A 27,072-nucleotide genomic window follows, 5' to 3' on the forward strand; every position below is an offset into this window, starting at 1 on the left:
TTTAAAGTTCAGAGTTGAGTGAATTTTGACATAGACTTTAACTATCTTTTTCTTCTCCTCTAGCATAGCAACTTCTTCCTTAAAACATCAGAGCCTTTTCTTGATGGAACTACTGGTCTTCTACCATGTGCTCAAGGGAATGTAGTTATTTACTATCTTCTAACATTTTGATTCTAGTTGAATGTATTTTCTTTATTTAACTTTCTCTCTCTACTTACCCCTTTTTATTTTTCTGTCCATTATTTAATAAAAATTAAAGTGGTTTTGTATAAGAGATGCAGTCTCATTTTTCTTTGACCCTTAGTGCACTTTAAATTATAACAAGAAATCTAAAGGTAGATAGAATGTATTTATGATCCTCTGAAAATAACTCCAACACAAGTAATCATAATGAGAAGTATGGAAGGTCTGTAATATTTATTATTTCAGACATTTTATATTGTTAAATAGCTTGTGTCAGTCAGATTGCTTATCAGAGAAGACTTATAGGTAATTCAGAGATTTCTTTTTTTGGCCTCTTCAGGTGCTGTGCACTTCATGCAAAGCCTGACGTTATGCGCATGAGCAGGGAAGATTTTTGTCTTTTTAAATCCACAGCATAGAACTGAATTGAATTGTATTTTTATATGTTGTACACTATGGAGACTTTTGACAAAGGGAAAATACGCAAGCGTGTCTTTTTACAAGTGTTTCTAACAAAATTGATTATAATAATATTTTTCATTTATTGAATGCCTACTATGTGCCAGGCATTCACTGTGTGCTAAATATTCCACATGTATCTTGTCATTTATTCCTCAGAGCACTTCTTTGAGGCTTAGAGGTTTATTTGACTTTTTTAAGGATACATAAATAAGTGGGAGAGTAAGAATTTAAGGCTAGGTATCAGAGTAACTTCAAAGTCCTTACTCTTTTTGTTATACATAAGAAACACACGTACATAAATATATATATTAAGAAACATACTCATATATAAATATTGTATATACTATATTAAGACACATGTCTAAATATAAGAAGAGACCAAAAGACTGAAGATTAGTGTTTCTTATTTTTTGTCCCTTAAAAAGTTAGTGCTTAAAGAGCTTTTGTTTATGTGGGTTATATCTGTCAATATTGTGTTACAGATTGAAACTAAGAAAAATTTAAAGTATTCACATAAAAAATTACAAAGTCTCTGTACTGTACAGCATGTAACAAATACAATTGAATTCAGTTCTACATTGTGGATCTTTAACAAACCCTTTGCCAACATAGATAACAAATTTTATGAAAAGTAACTGTATGTTCCAAAACAAAATTTAGTGAGAAAATTGGCATTACATTACATTTTTGCAGATCTTTTAAATATCCTACTTAATAGAAGACAGCTGGATTCTCATCTCTCTCTCTCTCTGCATTTAATCTCTTGAGATATCACACACCACATAGCATCTGAAAAGCTCTACTATATACTTTATGAGAGGATCAGAGTGAGAAAGGCAAATAATATGTTATTAGGAAAATAGTTTTGACTCTTCAGACTGCGTGAAGGGTCTCTGGACCACACTTTAAGAACGGCTGATCCGTAGACACCACATATAACAGCTTAAACGATTTCTGTAGCATTTTCTGTGCATCATACTTAGCACTAAAAGAGAAGACAGGATCACTTTCCACTGTGTTAGCCCTCTGCCAGCATTGATGCCATACTCACTTGTATAGTGCCATGGAAGCAGAAGTTGTGGAGGAAAAAACTGATGATAGAATATCCGGTAAATGTTGGTTGGTGAGCGGAAGTAGTATGGTTGCAAACAGAGGTCAGCATAAACACTTCAATGAAACAAAATTAATGGACATATGTTACTTGACGGGTGTGTGTGTGTGTGTGTTCTAAACTAGGTATAAAAAACATTCTGGAGCAGATTCTGAGTTTTCTTTTGTTTGTTTGTTTGTTTGTTTTTTTGAGACGGAGTCTCGCTCTGTCGCCCAGGCTGGAGTGCAGTGGCCGGATCTCAGCTCACTGCAAGCTCCGCCTCCTGGGTTTATGCCACTCTCCTGCCTCAGCCTCCCGAGTAGCTGGGACTACAGGCGCCCGCCACCTCGCCCGGCTAGTTTTTTGTATTTTTTAGTAGAGACGGGTTTGCACCATGTTAGCCGGGATGGTCTCAATCTCCTGACCTCGTGATCCGGCCGTCTCGGCCTCCCAAAGTGCTGGGATTGCAGGCTTGAGCCACCGCGCCCGGCTGATTCTGAGTTTTTAAATTACGGCTACAAAGATGATGTTGAATGTTCTTATGCGAAAGACTGGTTGTGTTCGTCAATCTTTCCAACTACTCAGAGACATAGACATTTTAATAGGGTGAGATTTAAATGCAAAATACAATATTTACTTGATGACAGAATAAACATTTGGTTAATGCCCAACAATCTTTATTTTTTCCTCCCTAAATTGTAAAGTGAAATATTTTGAAGATGAGAACTATACTTATAGCATAAAATATCTTTGAACATATATATGATCCTTAGGTTTGTATTCTAAGTGGAGTTCTATTTTTTGGTTTTTTTTTTTTTTTTTTTTTTTTTTGTGACAGGGTCTCATTATGTTGCCCAGGGTGAAGTGCAGTGGTGTTATCACAATTCACTGCAGTCTCGACTTCCCTGGGCTTAGGTGATCCTCCCACCTTAGCCTTCTGGGTAGCTGGGACTACAGACACACACCCCCACACTTGACTAATTTTTTTGTATTTTTTATAAAGACGGGGTTTTGCCATGTTGCCCATGCTGATCTTGAACTCCTGGGCTCAAGTGATCCGCCTATCTCTGCCTCCCAAAGTGCTGGGATTACAGGTGTGAGCCACCATGCCCGGCCCTAAATGGAATTCTGAGGAAGGCTTTAGATTGTATAAATTCAGAACACAGTTTTATGAATCTAAGATTAAATAATTGTGGAATGATTTGGAGAGACTCTAGAGAAGAGCAATAAACATATTGTGATTCTTAAAACAGATCTTGTGAGAAGAGTTGAAGAAGTTCTGGACTTTTAACTTAGAGAAGAAGGAACCCAAATATGTGTTACTGTTGTAGAATATGTTACAGTCATTATCAAGAGAGCCCTGACCAGTTCTCATTTTCCAAGATGGAATTTATAGAAATTTACTTCTCTGTAGCAAGGGAAATTTAGATTAGCTTGTTAAAACTTTTTTTTTTTTTTTTTTTTTGAGATGGAGTCTCACTCTGTCACCCAGGCTGGAGTGCAGTGGCGGGATCTTGGCTCACTGCAGCCTCTGCCTCCTGGATTCATGCGATTCTCCTGCCTCAGCCTCCCAAGTAGCTGAGATTACAGGTGCGTGCCACCACTCCTAGCTAATTTTTGTATTTTTTAGTGGAGATGGGGTTTCGCCATGTTGGCTAGGCTGGTCTCAAAACTCCTGACCTCATGATCTGCCCGCTTTGGCCTCCCAAAGTGTTGGGATTACAGGTGTGAGTCACCGTGCCCGGCCAACTTTTTTTTCTTTTTACCATAATGAATTGTATACCCTAGAACTGATCGAATATATTGTGAATTTTTCTTCCCTTAGAGATTTTAAGAAATATTGTTGGTCTCCAAAATAATTAATACCAGGACTTGGCTGGGCATGGTGGCTCATGCCTGTAATCCCAGCATTTTGGGAGGCCAAGGCAGGCAGATAACCTGAGGTCAGGAGTTTGAGACCAGCCTGGTTAACATAGTGAAACCCCATCTGTACTAGAAATAGAAAAATTAGCTGGGCGTAGTGGCACACACCTGTAATCCCAGCTACTCGGGAGTCTGAGGCAGGATAATTGCTTGAACCCAGGAGGCGGAGGTTGCAGTCAGCTGAGACATGCCATTGCACTTCAGCCTGGTTGACAAGAGTGAAACTCCACCTCAAAAAAGAAGAAAAGTTTAGGAGACCCTGGAGAATATGAACTTGATATTAATATTAACTTGATATCAATATGAGCAGTTACTATGTGTTGGAAACTGTTCTCAGTGCTTTATATGTATTCTAATCTTACAACAATCCTTTGGGGTAGGTATTATTTTATCCTCATTTTACAGATGAGGAAACTGAGGCATAAGGAGGTTAATTTACTTGTTCAGGACCACATAGCTGAAGGGAAGAACTTGGATTCCAATCCAAGCAGTCTTGCTCCAGAGCCTCTATTCTTAATCACAAAGGCATGTCTTTTCCCATGTATATGGACATTGACTCTTCTATTTTGCTGAAATTAAACAGAAACTTTGATTTGGGTCATATATAACTAACTTAGAAAAAAGTAACACCAGCTGTTTTTGTTTGGAAATAGCTTAAGTTATTTATTCATCTACACACCTAAAAAAAATTATTTTACATTACATGATGATAAAATATAAAGTCAGTCCGTAGTAAATTATTTTATTTCTTTTTAGATTTCTTCCATAGTTGACTCCTTTGTCTACCCAAGCATCCACATACATTTTTCTTCCTATATCTAATACTTATTTTCCCCTTCCTTAAGGGAGACAACCCAGAGATTCTACCATTTACTATATTGGAAAATATAAGATCTCTGGATACAGTCCGTTTCATCAGAGCCGAGGATGACTTCTTGTGGTTTGGAAACCTATAAACCAAAGATGAATTATATGCACTCTACATATCCAGAATACAGTGGTGGAGAAGGAATAGGAAAACAACAATAAAAGGTGTTATTCAGAAAAGAGGATAATGGGAAACTCAGTAGTCCCTAGTCCATATTGATCATAAAATCCTGCTGGATAGGAGTGGCAGAGACTCCCTGGCAGAGTAATAAGTCCTTTTAATCTGCTCTTTGGGAAGATTTTCATTGTCCTTTATGGTCCTTCAAGGAATCTTACCTTGTCCAGTATCCTCAATGGCCACATCTTAGATTGGTATTGATAAAGATGCCCTTTCTGGGAAATGCACAGTTTTTACAGCTCTCTTCGTTGATAAGCCTTGGGGAGTATTTTAGAAACTTAAGAGACTTCTGCAGTTTAGGCTCTTTGACCTCTCACTCTCCCATATAGCTACCTTAAAAATTTTAATTTCTAGACTTTTTGCTCCTTCGAGTAATTAGAGCCAAAGGACCTGCCCAGACACCTTTTTTTTTTTTTTTTTTTTTTTAGTGTGAAGACTGCCATTTGTACCTTGCTTACCTCAGGGATGTCTTGTTTTGGTGCCATGGAACATATTTAACCGTCTGGTGAAACCTATGCATCATTCTCAGAATAATGTTTCAAAATTCATAAAATATAGGGATGGGGTAGGGGGAGGGAGGGCATCAGGAGGAATAGCTAATGATGCCAGGCTTAATACATAGATGATGGTTTGATCTGTGCAGCAAACCACCATGGCGCACATTTACCTATGCAACAAAGCTGCACATCTTGCAAATGTACCCCTGAACTTACAATAAAAATTGAAGGAAAAAAATCACACAAAAGGTGAAAAATAAAACCAGTTAATTATATCAAAATACAGTTATCAAAATATTAACTTTGTGACATAGTAATATATACTTTTAAAATAACACATTGAACAAAAGATCTAGTGACAAATCTAAGAAAGTCAGTTTTGAAGTAGTGGATGAGTTTAAATAAAAATTTTAGATTTCTGCAACATTTCTCATTGGTTATAGTTGTGATTTTTATTGGTGGCAGAGTTATAGATACTACTAATGTTACTGTGATTTGTTGTCTGCTTTCATAGTTAAAGGAAATGCTAAATTTCGGTCACAAGTTAGTGGAAATAAAGAAGATATTTTCCTTTTCCAAGTTATTTGACCTCTTTTAGCTCCTAAGGGAAAGGTGGCTTTGGTGAGGCCATTTTAAACAATAGTCTGGGTGGAAGGACAACACCTTAACATTACCTTTGTGTGGTAAGGTATCAGTCTTCTCTACTGTTAATGCTGTAGTTTTGTAACTATACTCAGCTACCTCAGTTTGGACTTCAGAAGCACTTGGTTTTTCCAGCCTTGCAAGACTTCAGATTATAGGGCTCTTAGCTGAAATTGCAGGACAAGGGCAGGGAGTACCTATCTTAGCAAATCTGTATTTTCTCTGTCTCTTCTTGTAACTTTAATCAAAGTTTATTTCTCTTTTAGGACTTCACTTTAAATGGCAAGAAAGAGCCAACACATGCCAACATTCTAAATTTTTCCTGCATTTCTCTTTTTGCACTAGCCTCAGTTGGCATATGGCTTGCTTTTCAAATTCCACAGATAACAGTTCGACCAAATTCTTTGTCATCAGCTTTCCAACTGTCAGTATCGGAATTTATTAACTCATTAATTCATCTTTAAGAGAGTGTCCTATTTTAGCCTATGTTACTTGTATCACTATCCTGCCATGTCCTAAATTCTCTGTGTTAGGAACTACATTCATCTGCTGATAGAGACTCTTTTATAGTAGTTGAACACATTAAAAGTCTGTAGGGTAGGCAGTCTGGCTGGGATGGCAGCTTCACAATCTACTTCACAAAAAAAAATCAGGGACCCAGACTTTTTCTCTCTGTTTCCATATGCTCAGTATCTGGCTTCCATGTTCAGGATCATCTTATGATCCAAGATGAATGCTAGAGCAATAGTTAATTCTGTCCACACTCCAGAGGGCAGGCAGGGCAAAAGGTGCAATGCTGTCCTGAATAAAATTGGGATTTATTCCTAAGGTAAAAGTTAAGAACAGTTAATAAGTGGCAGTAGGAGTCTCTGCCATAGCCCCTGCTTCTGATTGCTTTGAGTGCTAAAACACTGTAATAGGAGTGATAGCACATATTGGCCCTAAGAGATGCGTGAGATCAGAATAATTCAAGAATCAGTCCTGTGGTAATTACAAGAATTTCTCCCGAGTTCTAAGTTGCTCAGTTTTTTATGTGCCGCAGGTCTTAAGATGAAATGCCAGGTGCCGGGAATGACGTGGGTAGGATTCAGTAATATTTGGGTCACAACATTGTTAACCTCAGTGTTCTTCGTCCTTTTATTTTCTTTTATGTCTTACTCTTTTTTTTTTTTTTTTTTTTTTGAGACGGGGTCTCGCTCTGTCGCCCAGGCTGGAGTGCAGTGGCGCAATCTCGGCTCACTGCAAGCTCCGCCTCCCGGGTTCACGCCATTCTCCTGCCTCAGCTTCCCGAGTAGCTGGGACTACAGGCGCCCGCCACTGCGCCCGGCTAATTTTTTTCTATTTTTTAGTAGAGACGGGGTTTCACCATGGTCTCGATCTCCTGACCTTGTGATCCGCCCGCCTCGGCCTCCCAAAGTGCTGGGATTACAGGCGTGAGCCACCGTTGTGTCTTACTCTTACCTCCATTTAGGGAGCCAGCAATATCTCTACCCATTTGCTTCCCTTTTTGATACTGTTGAAACTTGAAAACCTTTCTGAGGAAGCCTTTGCTACACTTTGGGAATTAGGAAAGTTGCAGAGGGAGGCCACACAGTGTACTACAGTAGCTATAAAGCATACGTGGGATCATGTGAGTGTCCCTGTTTCATAAAGTGGGATTCAAACCCCCATGTTATGACTCAGTTTTGAGTTGTTATAGCCTGATCCTGATGCTCCTTGTCCTTTAATTTTATGAAGAAAAAATTCTGTATGGAACTTCTTTTAAGTAATGGTTACCATCATAGATTTAAGAACTGTAGACAAATTCTTCTCCATACCTTCCTTTCTCCCACAAGTAACAGTATGTGCTTTTCATCTTACTTCCATGTTCTCATTTTTCTCTGTTCTAGTAGAATGGTTTCTTTTCCTGTGTAATACTGCCTGTCAGTCTGCGCTCTGAGTCATACTTTTTTCTGTCTTATCAAGGACTTCAAACCTATGAGTACCCTTACCTTTTGCTACTTAGTACTGTCACTTCTTTCTTTTAACTTTTGAACTGGTTACGGTCTCATTTGTTTGGGGAGGAGCACACCCATACCTTCATTGGACAGTTACTATTTCAGTCATGAAAGTTTCTTCTTTCAAAGAGATCAGTGTCTTGTGGGAGAGAGGTAGATAAAGATAATCACAGTTACATATAAATTCTATGATAGGGGTATTTATACTCTGCCTTAGGAATAATAGCTCCGTTAGTTAGGAGATGGAGGATGGAAATAGGGGATTGACTAGGCTTCCTGCAGGGGGAGATGTTTGATCTTGAAGTAGAAACCAGCCAGGCAGACAGAGAAGGAAGGGACATTCCAGAAAAGAAGGCCCTTATTCCTTATCCAGTTACTATGTTATTTTTCAAATAACTTGTACTTGGCACAGTATTAGTTAGCGTCAGAAGTACTAATGTATGGTCACTGTCCTTAGTGGTCGGGGGAGAGGAGGTGAGGGTAGAAAGCTTAAGCATATGATTCAACTCTGCATGTGAAACCACATGTCAGTTGCCAAACTGAGGTTATTATTGCTCTAGGAATTTAGAGAAGGATTAATGAAAGATTAGTAAAAGCTAAAGTAGTTGAAAATGAGGAATTTAGATTTAGTATAGTAGGAGTAAGGGAGCCATTGAAAGCGTTTAGGTATAATGACATGAAGGCAGTGTTGACAGGTTTCTCTTGGAGTGTATGCATGGACTGGATATGATTAGTAGGGAGGGGTGGTTGAGACATCAGAGTCCAGGAAGCCAGCTAGGAAGCTTTTGGAATGAGGTGAGGTAATGAGGGCCTGACATTTCTTAACCAGATTTCCATAACCAGATTCCTCAGAGCCTCCCGTGCTGTTTTTAAATTTACCACCATCTGTTCTCGTATACAAGTGGACTTTTGTCATCACCATTCCACTAATAAGTTTGTTTGTTTGTTTCTTTTTTTTTTTTTTTTTTGAGGCAGGGTCTCGCTTTGTCACCCAGGCTGGATTGCTGTGGTGCACCCTCAGCTCACTGAAACCTTCATCTCCCAGGTTCAAGTGATTCTCCTGCCTCAGCCTCCCGAGTAGCTGGGATTACAGGCGTCTGCCACCACACCCAGCTAATTTTTGTATTTTTAGTAGAGACAGGATTTTACCATATTGGTCAGACTGGTCTTGCACTCCTGACCTCAAGTGATCCGCCCGCCTTGGCCTCCCAAAGTGTTGGGATTACAGGCGTCAGCTACCGCACCCGGCCTAATAAGTTTGTGTCTAAAGTTACTGGTGATCTGGCCAAATCTAATGATCATCTTTTGTGTTCTCCATGCTTAATGGAGAACCACAATAGCCACCAGCCTAAGTACCAACAATGGAGGCACTTTTTGCTTCACTACCAAGAATGCAGTATATGAAATGTAAGAAATTGCAAACAGAACAGAAGCCCCACTTTTTTAGAGTTTAAATTTGAGATGTTTTTATAGTGTACTTAAAATTTGCTCTTGCAGAACTGATGAATATAAGCACAGTGGAATAATTTTTACACATGATGGCTTTGAAGACTAGGGTCCTTTTTCTTTCCAGTCTATTTAAATCTTCACTTAGCTGAAGTTCTTCAGCTAGTCAATCTTAACCTAGCTGAAGACTTCGCTAAGTTCTTCTTTCTTTACCCTCAAGGCTTTCGTCCATGTTGTTTTCTCCTTTTCCTGAACCTTCACAGCACCCAGAGCTCAGCTGTGTACTTTTTTTCAGTTCTTTGTTGTGTCTGAACTTCTTTATTGAACTCTAAGTTCCTGGAGGACAGAAATTTTACCACACTTCCTATGTGTGTATTTTTATTTTATTTTATGTTTTACTCTAACATAGCTCTTTATAATTGATATAATTGATGCATTCTTGTTAAATATATAACAGACAGTAAATACCTGTATTACTGAGATTCTCCTAAAGTCTTATTACTGGCACTGGGGGAAGGGAGCAGAAGGCAAAGATGGTTCTCAGTAGGGAGCACCTGCAGTAATAATTATATTCCCATTTGTAATATGCTTTTGTATGAAAATGCATGTAACTGACTGCTTTGGGAATTTGAACAAAATAAACCTCTACTCCATGGAGACTTGATTGAGGTAAATTGGATGACAGCATGGTATAAAATAGCCAATCTTTATTGAATGAAATGTGAATAATAATGTAAGTAACTACTCTTATTACCAATATGAGTAGTTAACATTTGTTAAGTACTTACTACTTGCCTGGCACTGTTCTGAATACTTTACATCAGTGAGGTGGGTACTATTTAAATTATCATCTTCATTTTACAGATGAGATATATTTAGCAAAACTACCAGATTGGGTATCAGGAGATCTGAGCTGTGGTTTTCGTACTACTGCTAACTACCTGTGTGAAATTGGATGAACCTTAACTTTAGTTTTTCATTAATGAAGGGATTAGTCTCTGATCTCTAGAATACTTTCTCTACTGTTTTGACATTGTGTGATCTCTAAATGATCCTATCTTCTTATTCTACAAGTCCCTATGACTTCTTGCTGGGAACAGACGTTTCTGGTTGAGATTGTAGAGTAGGATAGTAAGTTTTTTTTTTTTTAAGGTCTCTGAAGATGCTATATAGATGAATTTAAAGTTCAGGTTCAGAGGAATGTGTACAATAGAGATGGAGGGAATTTGAGAAAATGAGTAAGGTAAAATTGTGGATCAACGTATCTGAAAATCAAGAGGACTCAATTTACTGGCAGTGCAGATAGAATCCTAATGGTTGTCTTCTGATTTATAATTGCTCTTGCTTAATGTGGTTTACTTTATAGTGTATTAGTGCCCTCCCAAGATACTCCTAGACTAATATTATTAACTAACATTTACTGAGTATTTCTTTTGTGCATGTTTTAACACATTTAATTTTCAAAGTAATATTTTAACCATAGGTACTATTGTTGCATTTTACAGATGAGAAAACTTGGAGGCAGAGGTAATTAACATCTTCACAGTTCTACAGCTTATAACAGTTAGAATCAGTTCTTAGACTCTGGGTCTTCCTCATTCCAAACTCCCTGTTCTTTATTGATTCTCTGTTGCCTCCATGTTGTTCAGAGCCTATGCATAATAATCAAGGTTGCTTTTTGTCAGGAGCCATTTGGAATGAAGGGGCTATATGGGATTTTCATAGCTACTAATGTTTTCTTTTGACTTGAAGTCAAATGAAACCTTTAAGTTTTTTTTTGTTGTTGTTCTCCTTTTTTCCTTTATTTTGATATCACTTAGAAATCTTTTCTTTCTTCTCTACTTTATTGTCAGTCATTATTCCTGCTTCTTTGATCCCAGAATAGAAGGGCTTATATCCTCTGCTGAAAGTTAACAATTCCAATGTGAAGTGTCAAGCCTTGTTTCTATATTCTTATCTTCATTTCTTAGAGCAGCTTTCTCTCTTTTCTAGAATATGTGTTAACCTGGCATATTTAGTTTTCTTTCTTTGTGTGGTAATGGTCTGAATTTTTCAGCTTTGGAGAGAAATACACTACAGAATTCAAATCACTGGACGTTTGCCTAAGCCTGTCTTTGAGTTTTTAATGCTGCTTTTCTTGCTGACCATTTATGTGAAATACTGCCTTATATTCTGTACTCCCACATCTTCAGTTAGGTTTTGTAAACCTGGTCCTTGACTTATTTTTTTAAAAAAGTAACTCCCTGGTACTGCCTATTTTTTCTCTCACTCATCAGTGTCCTTGACTTTGCATTCCTTTTTTCTGTCAACTCCCCCAGCTAGCTTGTCTCTTTGCTCTTCTTGTATACCCTGCTTTACTCTTCCTACCTCCTACCTGCATAAACTCTACCTTGCTTCCTTTGTGCAGATTCCTGTGCAAGTTTCTCAGTTACTTCTCTGACCTCTTGTCTCCACCTTACTTTTTGGTATTTTGTTTTTATGACTCTCCTAAAATTTGTGTAAAAGAAATGCCAGAGGTACATTTTAAGCTTTTAACGGCTTGTGGTGGTGAGTAAAAGAGTTGGGCTGCAGCTGGGTTTTTCATACCAAGATCCTGTTGCCCTCTTAAAGAAACAGGCAGCAATATTTAGAAAGATTGGCATCAGAACCACTTTGTATGTGTGTGTTGTTCTGTATTTTAAACAATTTTAAAACCAAGTTGTGTTTTGATGAGGAAAAAATTAAGAAAAAAGATTGGAAATGTTGATCCCTTGAATATTTGGTTTGCTCATTAACATACTCAATCTTTTTCCTCCAGATGTAACTCAGGCTTTCCCTCACTTTGGAACTCCTAGATTTGTGAATATTGGATATTTTGAGAAGCAGGGGTTCTTTCCTTGATATTGACTAAGGAGTCTATTTACCTTCAGGATGACATCTGAACTGGAGAGCAGCCTAACATCTATGGACTGGTTACCACAGCTCACCATGAGAGCAGCCATCCAAAAATCTGATGCTACACAAAATGCGCATGGAACAGGAATTTCTAAGAAGAATGCACTCCTTGACCCAAATACAACTCTGGACCAGGAAGAAGTCCAACAGCACAAAGATGGGAAACCTCCATACAGTTATGCCAGCCTCATTACATTTGCAATTAATAGCTCACCCAAAAAGAAAATGACTTTAAGTGAAATTTATCAGTGGATTTGTGATAACTTCCCATATTATAGAGAGGCTGGCAGTGGTTGGAAGGTAAGGATTTTATTTAAATTATTTCTTTTATGAAGTAAGCAATGATAATACTGATTTCTACTGAAAATAAGGCTTTGTGAAGGCTCATGTAATTGATTATGAAATTTTGATCTCTAGTGATTTTCAGGATGTCAAAAAAAAGTTTTTAGCTTAGGTGAATAACTTTATTTTTGGTAGATTATTAGTGTGTTCAAGCTTGATTATGTTATAGTACTGATGTAGCATAAAGTAAAGCAGAGTTAATGTAGCATTCACTGGAAACCATACCTGCAGTTCAGGTGAGTTGACAGTGAGCCTAAAGTGAAAAACAACATAGTGTTGCAGCTAGTACTAACTACATTTATCAGTAAAGAATTTTTTTTTTTTTTTTTTGGAGACAGAGTCTCACTCTGACGCCCCAGGCTGGAGTGCAGTGGCTTGATCTTGGCTCACTGCAAGCTCCGCCTCCTGGGTTCATGCCATTCTCCTGCCTCAGCCTCCAGAGTAGCCGGGACTACAGACACCCGCCACCATGCCCGGCAAATTTTTTGTATTTTTAGTAGAGACGAGGTTTCACTGTGTTAGCCAAGATGGTCTAGATCTCCTGATCTCATGATCTGCCCGCCTCGGCCTCCCAAAGTGTTGGGATTACAGGCGTGAGCCACCGTGTCCGGCCGATTTTTTTTGTTGTTGTTTTTTTTAAATTAGAGACAAGGTCTTGCTCTGTTACCCAAGCTCAAGTGCCTGAGCACGCCACTATGGCCAGCTAATTTTTAAATTTTCTGTAGAGATAGGGCCTTGCTCTGTTGCCCGTGCTGGTCTCGAACTCCTGGCTTTAAGTGATCCTCCTGCTTTGGCCTGCCAAACTTTTGGGATTACAGGTGTGAGACACTGTGCCTGACCAAGACTTTTTAAAAAATATTTATCTTGAAAGAATTTTAGATTTTTGCAAGAGTTGCAAAAGCAATACAGAAGGTTCCCGTGTGTACTTCGTCAGCTTCTTCTAATGTTAACATCTTACATAACCATAGTACAATTTTCAAAACTAAGAAATTGACTGAGCATGGTGGCTTATGCCTGTAATCCCAGCATGTTGAGAGGTGAAGGCAAGAGGATTGCTTTAGAACAAGAGTTTGAGACCAGCTTGGGCAATATATGTTGCTCATGATTAGATGCTTTCTTATAATTAGAATGAGGTGTTACATTTTTGGGAAGAATAATACAGATACTGCCTTTTGTGCATAACATATCAGAGGATAGATAATATAAGTATTTCTTAGTGGGAATGTTAACTATGATTCTTTGGTTAAGGGGATGTCTGCCAGGTTTCTTCATTATGAAGTTACTATTTATCACTTTGTAAATAGTAATATGTTTTGGGGGGATACTTTGAGCATATGCAAATACAGTAAGTCCTTAACTTTGATAGGTTCTTGGAAACTGTGACTTCAAGCAAAACAACGTAAAGTGAGACCAATTCTTTTTCCTCATCAACATTATAATGAAATGATGTTATTTGAAGACGTGCTATACCTTTGACTTAACGTTGCAGTTTCTAAGAACCCCATTAGTAGTGCTACATGAAGACTTACTATACTTTATTTCTTCTTAAACTTTTGTCCGTTAATTTTAGCATTGATTGGTAGGTCATAACTGTAGCAATTATTCCTCTCTCTCCTCCCCTCTCCTCCCTTCCCCTCCCATTCCCTCCCCTACCTTCCCCTCCCCCACCTCCCCCTCCCCTGCATTCCCCTCCCCTCTCCCCTCCCCCCCCCCCCTTTTTTTAAGAGTCTTGCTCTGTTGCCCAGGCTGGAGTGCACAGGCACCGTGTCAGCCTGCTGTAACCTCCGTCTCCTGGTTTCAAGTAATTCTCCTGCCTCAGCCTCTTGAATAGCTGGGATTACAGGTGTCTACCACCGCGCCTGGCTAATTTTTATATTTTTAGTAGAGACAGAGTTTCACCACATTGGCCAGGCTGATTTCGAACTTCTGACATCGGCCTCCCAAAGTGCTGGGATTATAGGCATGAGCCACCATGCCTGGCCAGTTATTACTGTTTTCTAACAGTGATTGTCTCTTTTCCTTAATTCCTTCGACATTTATTAATTTATACTCTTCTGAAAAGATGAGTTGTTCCTTTAGTCCCTTTTATTCATTTATTCAATCATTTATTTATAATAGTATGCACTCATAGATATTTATTCTTGTGCTATTGTTGTCATTCAAATTGTTGCAACTTTGGCCCTTAGGAGCTCTTATAGGTTGGCCCCATACTTCTGTTTGCTTAGCACTTTCTTTCTGGCACCTTGAGTTGTTCCAGGGATATATTGAGTCTTCTTGCCCAACTTTGGAATCAACCACTACTTTAAGGAGACTTTTGAGGTACTAGCTAATTTATGTTATACAACAAATAATTCAGCTTTCTTTTTTTACATTTTTAAGTTTTTTTTTTTTTAAGACAAAGTCTTGCTCTCTCTCTCAGCCTGGCTGGAGTTCAGTGGTATGATCCTAGCTCACTGCAGCCACAAACTCCTGGGCTCAAGTGGTCCTCCTGACTTATCCTCCTGAGTAGCTAGGACTACAGGTGCGTGCTGCTATGCCCACCTGGCTAATTTTTAGGGTCTTGCTATGTTGCCTGGGCTGGTCTTGGCCTCAGGTGATCCACCTGCCTCTGCTTCCCAAAGTGCCGGGATTATAGATGAGGGCCACCGCTTTCTTTCGTCTCTGCACATGTTATATTCATATTCTTACATAGGAATTAACAAGTCGTGTGCTATGTGGGGTGTATGTATACATGTAGAGGAAGGGAGTTATAGAGCTTTAGGTCGATCATCAGATGGTAGTTACTCTTTAGTTTCTCTTAGGTACTTCAACACTTTTGCCTTTTTCATTTGACTGGATTTATTAGAGACATTTGCTGATTTACTGTGCACCAAGGATGTGCTGTGCATGATTCCCTTGTAAGGGAAGGGATTGTGCCTCACTGAAGTTTTTGTATCTCTTTCTCTTACATACCTTAGCACACAGTACTTCCATTTAGTAAGCTTCAGTAAGTGCAGTTTGAATGAAAGCATGAATCTTGGTCCCAGTCCACCTTTTTAGCTTTATTTTTTGTACCTTCCTTTCATATACTTCTCGCCATTCCAGCCTACTAGCTGTCCCTGTAAGTAAGCACATATATTTCCTTCTTGCTTTTGTTTTTTCTCTTATTTCTCCTTGGACCTTGTCTCTTTCACGCCCCCTTCCTTCTTTTAGTTGATATTGCCCTATTACTTCAGCTCATGTATTATTTCTCATCTCCCTGTAGAATCAATCTCTTGTGTTACCATATGCTTTATTAATAACAGTATTATAAACTTAGTTTTTTTGTTCAGAAATCTTGTTTCATTAGTTTTTGTTTCTGTACTTAGATACTCAAAATGATAGCTGCTTTTATTATTTTCTGTCTGCCAGGCACTAAGTGCCATCATTGTCTCTTTAGGCCACACAATAGCCTTATGAAACAGGTATTATTATTGTCCAAATTTTAGTAAAAAACTAAGGATTAGAAAAGTAACTTTCTAGAGTTTATGGGGGAGTATGATAATCTAAATTGAGTGGTACAGAGAATAAGTGCCACTAGAGTACAAGGAAGTGGGGAATCATTAGATAGCCATTGAGGGAAGTGGGACTTGAGCTGTGTTTTGAAGAAGAGTTAAGATTTGTGGAGGTGTTTTTCAGAGTTCAAGTGTTAAGAAGCACTCGGTTATCGTGGTTTGCAGTAGAGAGTGTGATAGGGTCAGAATATGGAGATCCTATGAATATATGAATGCCAAACTGGAGAGCTTGGTCCAAATTTAAGGGATAGCATATAAAGTTCGAATGTTGTTTTTCCTCATTAACTTGTCTGACTTCAGTTTTGATGATGTCTCCCTGAGAATGCCAAATCCATTCTACTGATATTCCTTGCTGATAGCCAGCCCAAATCATGGGTCTGAAACTGTTTCGGATGTAGTGATGCAGTTTCAGTTGGAAAAAATAGAAATAGAGAAGGATAATATCGTTGTTAGAACTAAATAGGTAGAGAACTAATGGGTAGAGAAGGATGATGTTGCTCTTAGAACTAGAAGATCCTGAGAGAGATGATCTGGTCCTATCTACTGCTTTAGGCAGACTTTTAATGTTTCCAGAGATGGTTATTAAAGTTTCCTTTACTCAGTTTTTAAGTATTTGGTGCCTAGCATATGGCATGATCACTTTTAATTTTATTTTTATAAACATAGAAATATTTTGAACACTTCGAGTGGAGACAGATGGAACCTCGTTTATCTTCTCCTTTGCACAGACCTTTTTCTATTTTACTTCCCATTCCCTCTCCTTAGATTTGTTTAGAACACTTCAGCAATCTGCTGCTTACTCTTCTTCAGGTACGGAGGAGATGGATCATAGGAAAATGGGAAGTCACTTAGAACTTGTGAAGTTAGCTTGTATTAGTTGAAGAGAGGTTTGGAGAAAGATCTTAAAGTGACTGTCACCACCTTTCCAGAAATGCAGAGTCAACTTGTGCGACCCAGAGGACAATATGTTGCCACTGTTGCTGAAAAAGACTCAAATACAGTTTTAGTAAACTCCCTTTCATTTTGTGTCAGGGCCTTGAAGGGAGATTACATATTAAAAATACCTCTTGGGAGTTTCCATAATTGAATGATTTTGTATTCAGAACTAGAGGAAAAGGAATTAAATTTTCAGGCTATGTGCAGTGGGGCTCATGCCTATAATCCCAGCACTTTGGGAGGCCAAGGCAGGAGAATCCCTTGAAACCAGCCTAGGCAGCATAGTGAGACCCTGTCTCCACAAAATAAAAAATAAAAAAGAAATTAGCCAGGTGTGGTAGTGTATCCCTGTGGTCCCAGCTACTTGAGAGGCTGAGGTGGAAGGATTGCTAGAGCCCAGGAGGTTGAGGTTGCAGTGAGTTATGATCATGCCACTACACTCCAGCCTGGTGACAGAGCGAGACCCTGTCTCCAAAAAAATAAAAAATAAAATTTCATGGTATTCACTTTGAGGAAAGGTAACTTATTAAGTTGTTGAAGGTTAGGATAATTTAAAAAAAGAAAAATACAAAAGTGGTGTGTGGGTGTATTGTGTTACTTTTTGTGTGGGTTAAAAAGGAATAATATTATTCATTGTGTGTTTGCTCATTGTTGGGAAAAGAAATTTAGGAATTTAAACTAGAAATGTAATTAATGTGACTACCTCTAGGGGATAGATGGGAACCAAGGTGGAAAGGATGTAGAAGGAAATAAGATTTTGAGTATACTTTTTTATATAGTTTTAACTTTTGAACCCATGTACATGTTTTACATATTTTAAAAAAAAAATCAAAAGGGATTAAAAAAGGAAACCCTCAAACAGAATATAAGCAGAAACAAGCCTAACATTGTTTTGAATTCATAATGTAATCACACAGAAAAAAACAAATTGAAGAAACTTTTGGTATATACCTTATATACCTTCATGGCATACATTCCAAGGCCAAAAATAGTTACAAAGAAATCATCAACTTAGTAGATTTGTGTTCGGTGGTGGAACTTCAGTAGAGGCAGTCTCTGTAGGAAAGAAGTTGGGAAGGAAGAAGTTAGAAAGTTGAGAGCAATTCTGAAACCATTTTAGGTAGGGTAGAACAAATGAGTACTTATATTGATTTTCGGGGGGACCAGTGGGGACAGAAACCAGGACTCACAGAAGAAAGAATGGATAAGAATGTAGCAGTTGGTTGGATTGGAGGTGGCAGTTTAAACTCAACTTTAAAATAAAAATTACATAGAATGCTTTTAAAATTAGAATTGCCAGGTTACTACTCTAGAGATTTTAAATTAGGTGCCTTGGATAGACCCTAGGAATCTGTATTAAAATAACATTTCAAGTGAGTCTAGTGCAGATAAACTGTAGTTTTGAGAAACTGCTTTTGGGGATGGGGTTTTTAAGGCCAATCAGCATGGCTTCATCATTTTGATTGATTAGGTGATTGAAAAAAAATCACCTAATTATTTCTGCTTCTCCACCAACTTCTTTTCTTGGGGTTATGGGAGATGGGGACTACCCAAGCTGTAAGGTCTGAAGTAACCTCTTTTCTTTGTGGGTTTTATGTGTATGTACAAGTCTTGGCTTTCGTATCTCTGTGTTTTTACATTCTAAATAGGTTTTTGGTATTTTTTTCCCAACTGATATGTGATTACCCTTTGAAAAACATTGTGTCCTAGCTTTTGGGTTGAAAGACAAGGTTCCTGCCCTCATGGAGCCTGTTTATATTTTGGTAGAGAATACCACATGGAGGGGGAAGACCATTAATAACAATTGCAGATGTGATGAGAAATTCAGGATGACGAAGTTTATTACAGTGGAACCTAACTAATCTGTGAACACCAGAAAGGGCTTCCTTAAAGAACCGAAGTTTAATACAAGAATGAATTGAAAATTGAGTAGATTGATTTAGGTGAAGAAGATGGAGTAAGGCTGGGGGCAGTAATCTTTGCAGATGTAGCAACTTGTGGAAAGCCTAGAACCGGAGAGAGAACATTGGAGGGGATGAATGTAGAAAGCAAGATAGGGTCAGATCATGAAGAGTCTTTCGAGGCTTAAGAATATTGGATTTTGTCCTAAGTGCGCTGAAAGTTTTTAAGTGAAGGGGTAACACCAAATTTGCATTGTGAAGACATAACTTTCTGCAGGGTGGAGAATGATGGAAGCAGGGCTGAGAGGAAAGGGGACACCAGTTAGGAAGCTGTTGTACTAGTTTTGCTGAGACTGGTTCCCTAGACTGAGTAGTCACAGAAAAGATGGGGTAAGATAGGCAGATCTAAGGCAGGCTTAGTGAAGTTTAGTGATAGATTTGTTTTAGGTGGTAAGAAAGAGACAGGAGTTAAGGATGCTTTACAGGTTTCTGATGGAGTGGTTATGTGAATAATAATGTCTTTGAACTGAGAAGGGAAAACTGGAAGAAGATCACATTGGGCATAAAAATTGAGTTTAGTTTTAAATATGTTGAGTTTGAGGAGTTTCTGGAGATGTGCCATTGATAGTTGGAAACATGCATTAGGAACTCGAGAAAAGTCTGTCCTGGATCTAGACAGATTTAAGTGATTTGTCACAGGTGGTCATTGGGTGTAGATGAGATTAGCTAGGCAGCAGATGTAGAAATGAAAACGACATAGGGCAGAACCCTGAAGATTTCCAACATTTAAGCTTTTTGTAGAGGAGGAAGACGGTGTAGAGGTGTGTACTTCCTTTGAAGTGATGAGTTCACACTGAGCCATTTACTAATGATACTTCTTTGTTCTGACCATCCTGATTTGTATTTTCCCCTCATCTTGAACTTTTAAGCTGGGTAGGTAAACTACAGTTTGTCTTATGCCTCTTTCTTTTTTCTCATCTTATTTTAGATTTGAATTGTGTATTTTTTATGATTCCATTTTATCTCCACAGTTCTGTTATTAGTTATCCCCTTTCTAAATTTTTTTTTAGTGATTACTCTAGGGTTTACTATATACATCTTAGTTCATTCGGGCTGCTATACCAACAAAAAGAAAACCAAAAACATAGGGTTGGGGCTTACAAACCACAAACATTTATTTATCATAATTCTGGAGGCTGGGAATTCCAAAATCAAGATGCCGACAGGTTCTGGTGATGACCTGTTTCCTGGCTCATAGATGATCCTGTTCTCATTATAACTTTAATGGTTGAACAGAGAAATAAACTCTCTGAGGCCTCTTTTATAAACACTAATCTCATTTGTGAGGACACCCTTCATAACCTAATCACCTTAAAGGCTCCACCTCCAAATATCATCATGTTGGGAATTAGGTTTCACAACATAAGAATTTTGAGGGGATGCAAATATTCAGTCGATTGTAGTATCTTTAAGTTACTGCACTGTGCCTTCAAATAGTAAGTTATCAAGTTTTAGGGGAGACTAGGAGATAATTTAAGAAAAATGGAAATATAAACTATATTTAAAATTTTTCATTCAAAATGGAAATAGTTTTAGTACTACAGGGAGAAAAATGTGTATTTTTAGAACTTAGATGATCTATTTTATTGAAGACTGTCAATGAAGGAAAGACGGGGGCATGACTAGCAATTTTCTTCTTTTTTTTTTTTTTTTGAGATTAAGTCTCACTGTGTCTCCAAGGCTGGAGTGCTGTGGTGCGATCTCGGCTCGCTGCAACCTTCACCTCCTAGGTTCAAGTGATCCTTCTGCCTCAGCCTCCCCTGTAGCCCCCCTGTAGCTAGGATTACAGATGTGTACCACCATGCCCAGTGCTGAGTGCCCTTCGTCCTGGGAAACAGGGTGCAGCCGGAAAGGCGGCCGCCTTCTCGCCCGTCACGCAACGCACGTTCGTGGGGAAGCTGGCGCTAAACCATTGGTAGACGACCTGCTTCTGTGTCGGGGTTTCGTACGTAGCAGAGCAGCTCCCTCTCTGCGATCTATTGAAAGTCAGCCCTCGAAACCATTTCATGTATAATGTCAGAATTGTTTAAACCACATCTTTCCAGTTTCTTTGACCCATCCTTTTTGCTATTGTTGTCGTACATTTTACTTTTACGTAGTTCCAAACTCCATAATAAATTATATTTGCTTTATAAAATTTATTTTTTATTTTTTACAGTCTGAATATCTTCATACAGTCTTTTTAAAAGCATTAAATCTACCTTCATTTTTTACCATTTTCTGACACCATTTATTTTCGTGATCTGCATTTTTGTTTGATTTCATACTTCTGCCAAAAGAACTTTCTTGTAACAGTGTAAGTGAGTTGAAATGAATTTTTTCAGCTTTTGTTTGGAAGTCTTTATTTTGCCTTTATTTTTGAGAGATATTTTCACTGCACAGGTTTCTTTTTTTTTTTCTTTTTTCTTTCAGTATTTTAAGATGTCACTCCATTGCCTTCTGGCTTGCATGGTTTTTGAGAAGTCCACTGTAATTCTTATCTTTATTCCTTTATATGTAATCTACTTTCTCTGACTGCCTTCAAGATGTTCTTTATTTTGGTTTTTAGCCCTTTCACTGTAATGAATTTGGGGATGTGGATTTTTACTTTATTCTGCTTGGTGTTCTCTGAAATTCTTGCATATTCGGGTTGATGTCTTGCATTTATTTTTTGAAAATTCTTGACTGTTACTTCAGATTTTCCCTGTGCCCCATTCCTTTTTTTTCTCCTTCTGGGACTTGAATACTCTTATCATCACACAATTCTTGGATGATCTGTTTTGTTTTTGTTTTGCCCTGTGTGAATGCGCCAGTCTCCATTTGGAAATTTCTGTTACTCTACCCTCAGGTAGAGTTGTGTCTAGTTCTTTTCCTAGTTGTGTCTAGTTTAATGATCCTATCTGAGGAATTTAATCATGTTTAATGTTTTTTATTTCTATTGTTTATATTTGTCTCTTTCTTTAGTTTTCACATTTCTGTTGAAATTCTGCATCTCCTTATGCAAGCAGGTTGTCTGCTTTTTTTTCTGCTAGACCCTTTAACATATTAATCATAGTTATTTTAATGGTTTCTTTCCTGATGGTTCTAACACCTGAGTCTTGTCTTGGGTTTGTTGATTATTTTATCTCTTGGCAGTAAGTTTTCCTTTCTTTTCTATGTCTTACAATTGTTGATTGAGACCAGATATATGTGTAGAAGAATGGTAGACATTGAGGTAAATGGTACTTGTACTCGTAAATGGACAAGCATCTTTTTTCTCAGGCCATTCTTGTGGGGATTGAGTCAGTCTGTCAGTAATTTGGATTTTTAAAATTGATATCTTTATCTTCAGTATACCACAAACTTTACATTCCTCCAGCAGTGGGCTTCTGTTAACTTGTGCTTGGAGAGGGTGCTGTAGGATTTTTTTGTTTTTTAATCTCTTTAGATTTTAATTGTCTCTGCCTACCTTTTTACACATTGTGGGGGTTTCTTGCCCCTTCTGTGTCAGTAGACTGCATTTGCTTGTTATTCAGTGCTATGCTTTTGGTAGAGGTGAGGGGTTTTCTCTATTGTGTTGGTCCAGCCTTAGTCTTATGCAGACCCTCAAACTTATGGTGGGCTTTTTCAGTGTTTCTTTCCCTCAGCCAAACTAGTCTTGTGTATCTGTAGTTACTTTTGGGTTGGAGTTTCCCACCTCTTCTCCAGGTGTAGCAGACCTCTACATGGTATCTGTATAGGATCCTGGGCCCAAGATAGTTTCCTGTACCTCTCCCAGAGTTCAAGGGATTTGCTTCTGCTTTTCCTCCAGCAGCAGATCATCTTTGCCTATGTACTACTGGGTAAGGGTTTCCTGTCCCTCCCTAGAGGCACCAGGGTTTTGTCTCCATTCTTCCCCTAGAAGCAGTGAATCTTTGCCAGAGTCCTGTGGGTGAGAGATTTTGCTGCGTTTACTGCAGATTTGTTTTTTTGCTTTGTAAAATCTGTGGAAGGTTGGTGGGCTTTGTCTCCTCACTCCCTATCACTGTCAATTACTATCTTCCTGTTTATGCCACTAGGGGAGACTTTCTTGGGTCTCCTTTCCTACCCCTATTCTTTCTTAAGAACATATGATAAAGGTCTATGGAGAAGACCTTAAGAGTGTGTGAGAACTTCTCTTGTTTCTGGGATCCTTGTTGCTCTAAAGTGACAACCCCATGCTTGGCCTTTAAAATTTTAGGTGATTTCTTTTTAACTGCTTGGATGGTGGCCATCTCTTTTTCCTGTGCTCTGCCAAAGGTGATTTAGTTGTGTGTCCAGTTTCTCGTTGAATAGCCTTGCTCCTCTTAGGAATGTGGTTTGGTTGCCTTGCAATCTGAGCTCTCTGATGTGGCTTAAAAAAAAGTAGGTTTTTTTGTTTTGTTTTGTTTTGTTTTGTTTTAAAAAATGCTTACGTAGGATTTTCTCTTTGGAAGAGAGCATCATTCTTTGTAGCTGTTTACACCCCAAGCATAAGTTTTAAATTTCTGCTTTGGTAATAAGATGGTCTTGAATTTATATTCTGTAGTCATCTTTTTAAAATGTTTAAAATTCCAATATTGTGCCTGAAGGAGAGTTTTATTATAGGCTTTCTTGTTAGACTACTGAATTTTATATTAAAAAATAAAACAGATACTGTGCCAAAATATGACCCCAAAAGGTACCATTCTAAGTAATGGCTAAATGCAGTTGGACCTCTTTTCTCCCAAATACTAGCCATTTGGGAACAAACAAGATAATTTGAGAATGGGTTTTGGAGCATTTAATTGAGAAGAAATGGACTTTGGGGCATATTCTGTAAGAATTGTGGTACAGTCCTACTTATTCATGAATAAATATCTGTTTCACAGACTCTGCAGGTTTCCAAGGGCATTTTCCTGCTACCCACCTTGGGTGTTCTTCCCTGCTACAATGAGGAATTTAGATGTTCTTCCCAGCTCCCTGTAGCCAGTATCTTTCCATGTGTTTTTCTTTTTTACAGACTGTGGTGAGAACCTAATTGGGTTCTGTATTTTTTTTGTAGTAGAGCAGTGGAATTTTAAAAAAAATATTCTTTAAACTAATTAAAAAGTGCTAATACTTGTGTCTTGCAGACTATTTGGACTTTGCAGTAAAGAGAAGAAAATAGTCATACTCTTTAATTTCATGTAGAATACCTTCTAACATTTTGTATTCTGGCTTATTTCCAAGAATAAATAAATAAATTTAAGTACCACAATTAAAGTCATAATATGTATCATAATATGCCAATTTTATATTTTGGCATTTAATATTTAACATTACATTACAGGCATCTTCCTGTATCGTTAAAAGTGTTAAACACTTAAAATGCTACATGTATTACATTTTACGAAATCCTCTAGAAATTATTTTCCATTAATAGCTTCCCCTTGTAGCATTCATAATTTGAAAGTCAGAAAGATTTAAATTTTAAGCTCATTAAAAAGTTTATTCCATTTGTAATTGTTTTGCAAAGCATAGAGATGTTTAGATTTCTAATTCTGTTTTAAAGTTGGGTTATGTTTTTAGGGTTTTATTGACCTTATGGCTTTTCTTCTTTAATTCCAGAATTCCATACGACATAATCTGTCATTGAACAAATGTTTCCTTAAAGTGCCTCGATCCAAGGATGACCCTGGAAAGGTAGGATTCATTTTCTTAAAACAGTTGAATTCTTCAGTATATCGCTTGTCATGTTTGAATTAAGAACTTTTCCAGTTCATTGAATAGGAACCTCTGCAAAGTATAAGTCCCCCCCCAACCCTGCTCTAAAGCTTGTTAGAGAGTTTTAAGCTGTGGGAAGCTAACTAGTGTATAGCCAATGTGCACCACAGCGCTGTTGTACTTTGCTGTTTCTAATCTTTGATTGAAGTGTTGTGTATTAAATGAAATTTGGTGTTTGAGCTGCTTGTCAGGAACCATAATTATTACATAAAACAGGTGCATCTGTGTGTAATTGGCAACAGGTGGAAGTATTCTTACACTGGAATAAAATAGTTTCTCTGTTATTAACCCATTTCTGAGTATAATCAAGAAGAGTATTCTCTACTTGACTCCTCTTATCTCCTGACACCATTGCATTTTTCACGTTTTTAGCATTTTTTCTATGGTGACTCCTGCCTTTCTTTTGTTGTTTTAATAGCTAGTCAACTATAGTGTGCCCTGAACTTGGTACTAGTTGCTTGGTTTCTGAAACTTAAGAGTACTTGGTTGTACTGTATTTGGTTGTCAAGGTAAGTTACTAGATTAGGACTTTGAGACAGTGTATTTATTGGCAAGCACGATGCTTGTTTAGGTGGTTAGACTTCTTATATTTGTTTTTAGGCTAACTGATTTTGGAAGAATCTTTCTGAAATGTAAACCTGGTCATGTAAGCACCTTGCTTAAAAGTATTCCTTAGTGTCCTGGAGGTGTCTACTTTCTCTTCTTGTAAAATGTTCTTTACTATTTTTTTCTCTATCCGCCTTTCCAGCTGTAATTCACCTCATTCAAGACACATTGTGAAGAACTACTTAAAGTTTTCCAAACATGCCATTCACATGGTCTTCTGTACAAATTTCCTTGCTTTACTTGTCTAGACTGTTTCTTATCTTTCAGTATTGAGCTGCAACATGACTTCTCTGAGGCTTTTTCATTTCCCCATACTTCAGCTGAGTTTGTTGCTCCCTCTTTTGAGTTCTTTTTATTTTGTAGCGACCGTCATCGTTGTAGTAAGTAGCTCCTAACTGGACTCTCCATGGCTGGGCTCAATCCCTCCAGTTTATATTAACTTTCACATAGTATGCAGCAATCTTCCCCGCCCTCCCCCCAAAAAATGTTAACTTACTCATATGGTCTCTTTTTTTCAAGCTCTTTGTTAGTTATCTACTGCCTTTAAAATCTAAATTTATGCAAGTAGGGATCATGTGTATCTTGTTCACTGTTTAGACCCAGTTGCTGGCACAGTGGCTGGTGGCACTGAGGAGACCCCGTTGTTGAATGAATGAATATACTGTATCCTCTGTTAGACTGTTAACTTCTTGAGATTAGAGATGAAGAGTTATTCATTTCTATCTTAAAGCAGTTTTTCTGAAGTAGTGAACATTTTATAGCACTTTTTATCATCTGTGTGCCCTGTGAAGTTGGTTCTCAGTAAGACTGAACAGATTAATAGTCTTGTAAAAAATGGTTTCTCTATGTTTTTAACTTTGAGATTCTGAATAGGAATTGTTGCACCTTTTCCTTTAAAGGAGGCTTTTTACAAAAAGATAATTAGATTCTAAAAATAAATTCTTTATCACATTTCCTATAGGCAATGAGTATATATGGGTCAGACTGAAAAATATTTTTAAGAGACTTCAGAGATTATTTATTAGAGTCCTATGAAGTCACTAATTAAGGTTCTGTAAACATTTTGGTTCTGATTGGATTTTTAAATGAATTTGAAGTAATTTTTAAACATTAAAAATCAGTACATATGGAGGCTTAATTCTATCATGTACTTGATTTTAACCAATTGGAGACTCTTAAAAATGTGCCATGTTAGGTATTTTTCTTTTGTGTAGAAGTTTAAGCTTTTGTTCTTCTTTAATATTTGGGGTAAGACAGATGTGGAAAACATGTTACTCATTGCAACTCTTTTTTTTGAATCAGGATTCTTAATAATGTGCAACTAAAACGAAATACAGAAATAAATTGAGTCCTGAGAGGCTAACCAGAGCTTTCATCTTTTACCAGTAGTTTTCAGTTTTAAGGTTTTGTATTTATTAAAACACCCCGTTCTTATTGATTTTGGTCATAGTAAGTAAATATCATACATTTGATTTTATAAAGTACATTTGTAGTAGTAATTTTTCTTTTCAGTCTCAAAGTGAGGTTTATTTTATTTGTTTGTTTGTTTGTTAATTTTGGGACGGAGTCTCACTCTGTTGCCCAGGCTGGGTTGCAGTAGTGCAGTCTCAGCTCACTGCAGCCTCTGTCTCCTGGGTTTAAGCAATTCTCCTGCTCCAGCCTCCTGAGTAACTGGACTACCAGCGTACATCACCATGCCTGGCTAACTTTTGCTTTTTAAGTAGAGACGGGGTTTCACATCTTGGCCAAACTTGGTGTTGAACTCCTGACCTCAA

At 37.8% G+C, this 27,072-nt stretch overlaps 1 protein-coding gene across 4 annotated transcripts in view; it reads left to right on the forward strand.

Annotated features, from left to right (window-relative positions):
- The window catches only part of FOXJ3 (forkhead box J3), a 150,072-nt gene that overhangs the window by 46,362 nt on the left and 76,638 nt on the right, over nucleotides 1-27,072 (forward strand). For all 4 annotated transcript variants that reach the window (XM_007979185.3, XM_007979190.3, XM_007979186.3 and 1 more), the window contains exons 3-4: nucleotides 12,195-12,519; nucleotides 24,536-24,610. In XM_007979185.3, coding sequence (XP_007977376.1) covers nucleotides 12,195-12,519; nucleotides 24,536-24,610 — 400 coding nt within the window. The remainder of the gene's footprint in view (nucleotides 1-12,194; nucleotides 12,520-24,535; nucleotides 24,611-27,072) is intronic.

The sequence above is a fragment of the Chlorocebus sabaeus genome, chromosome 20 (genome assembly GCF_047675955.1).
Source record: "Chlorocebus sabaeus isolate Y175 chromosome 20, mChlSab1.0.hap1, whole genome shotgun sequence".
Classification (NCBI taxonomy): Eukaryota; Metazoa; Chordata; class Mammalia; order Primates; family Cercopithecidae; genus Chlorocebus; species Chlorocebus sabaeus.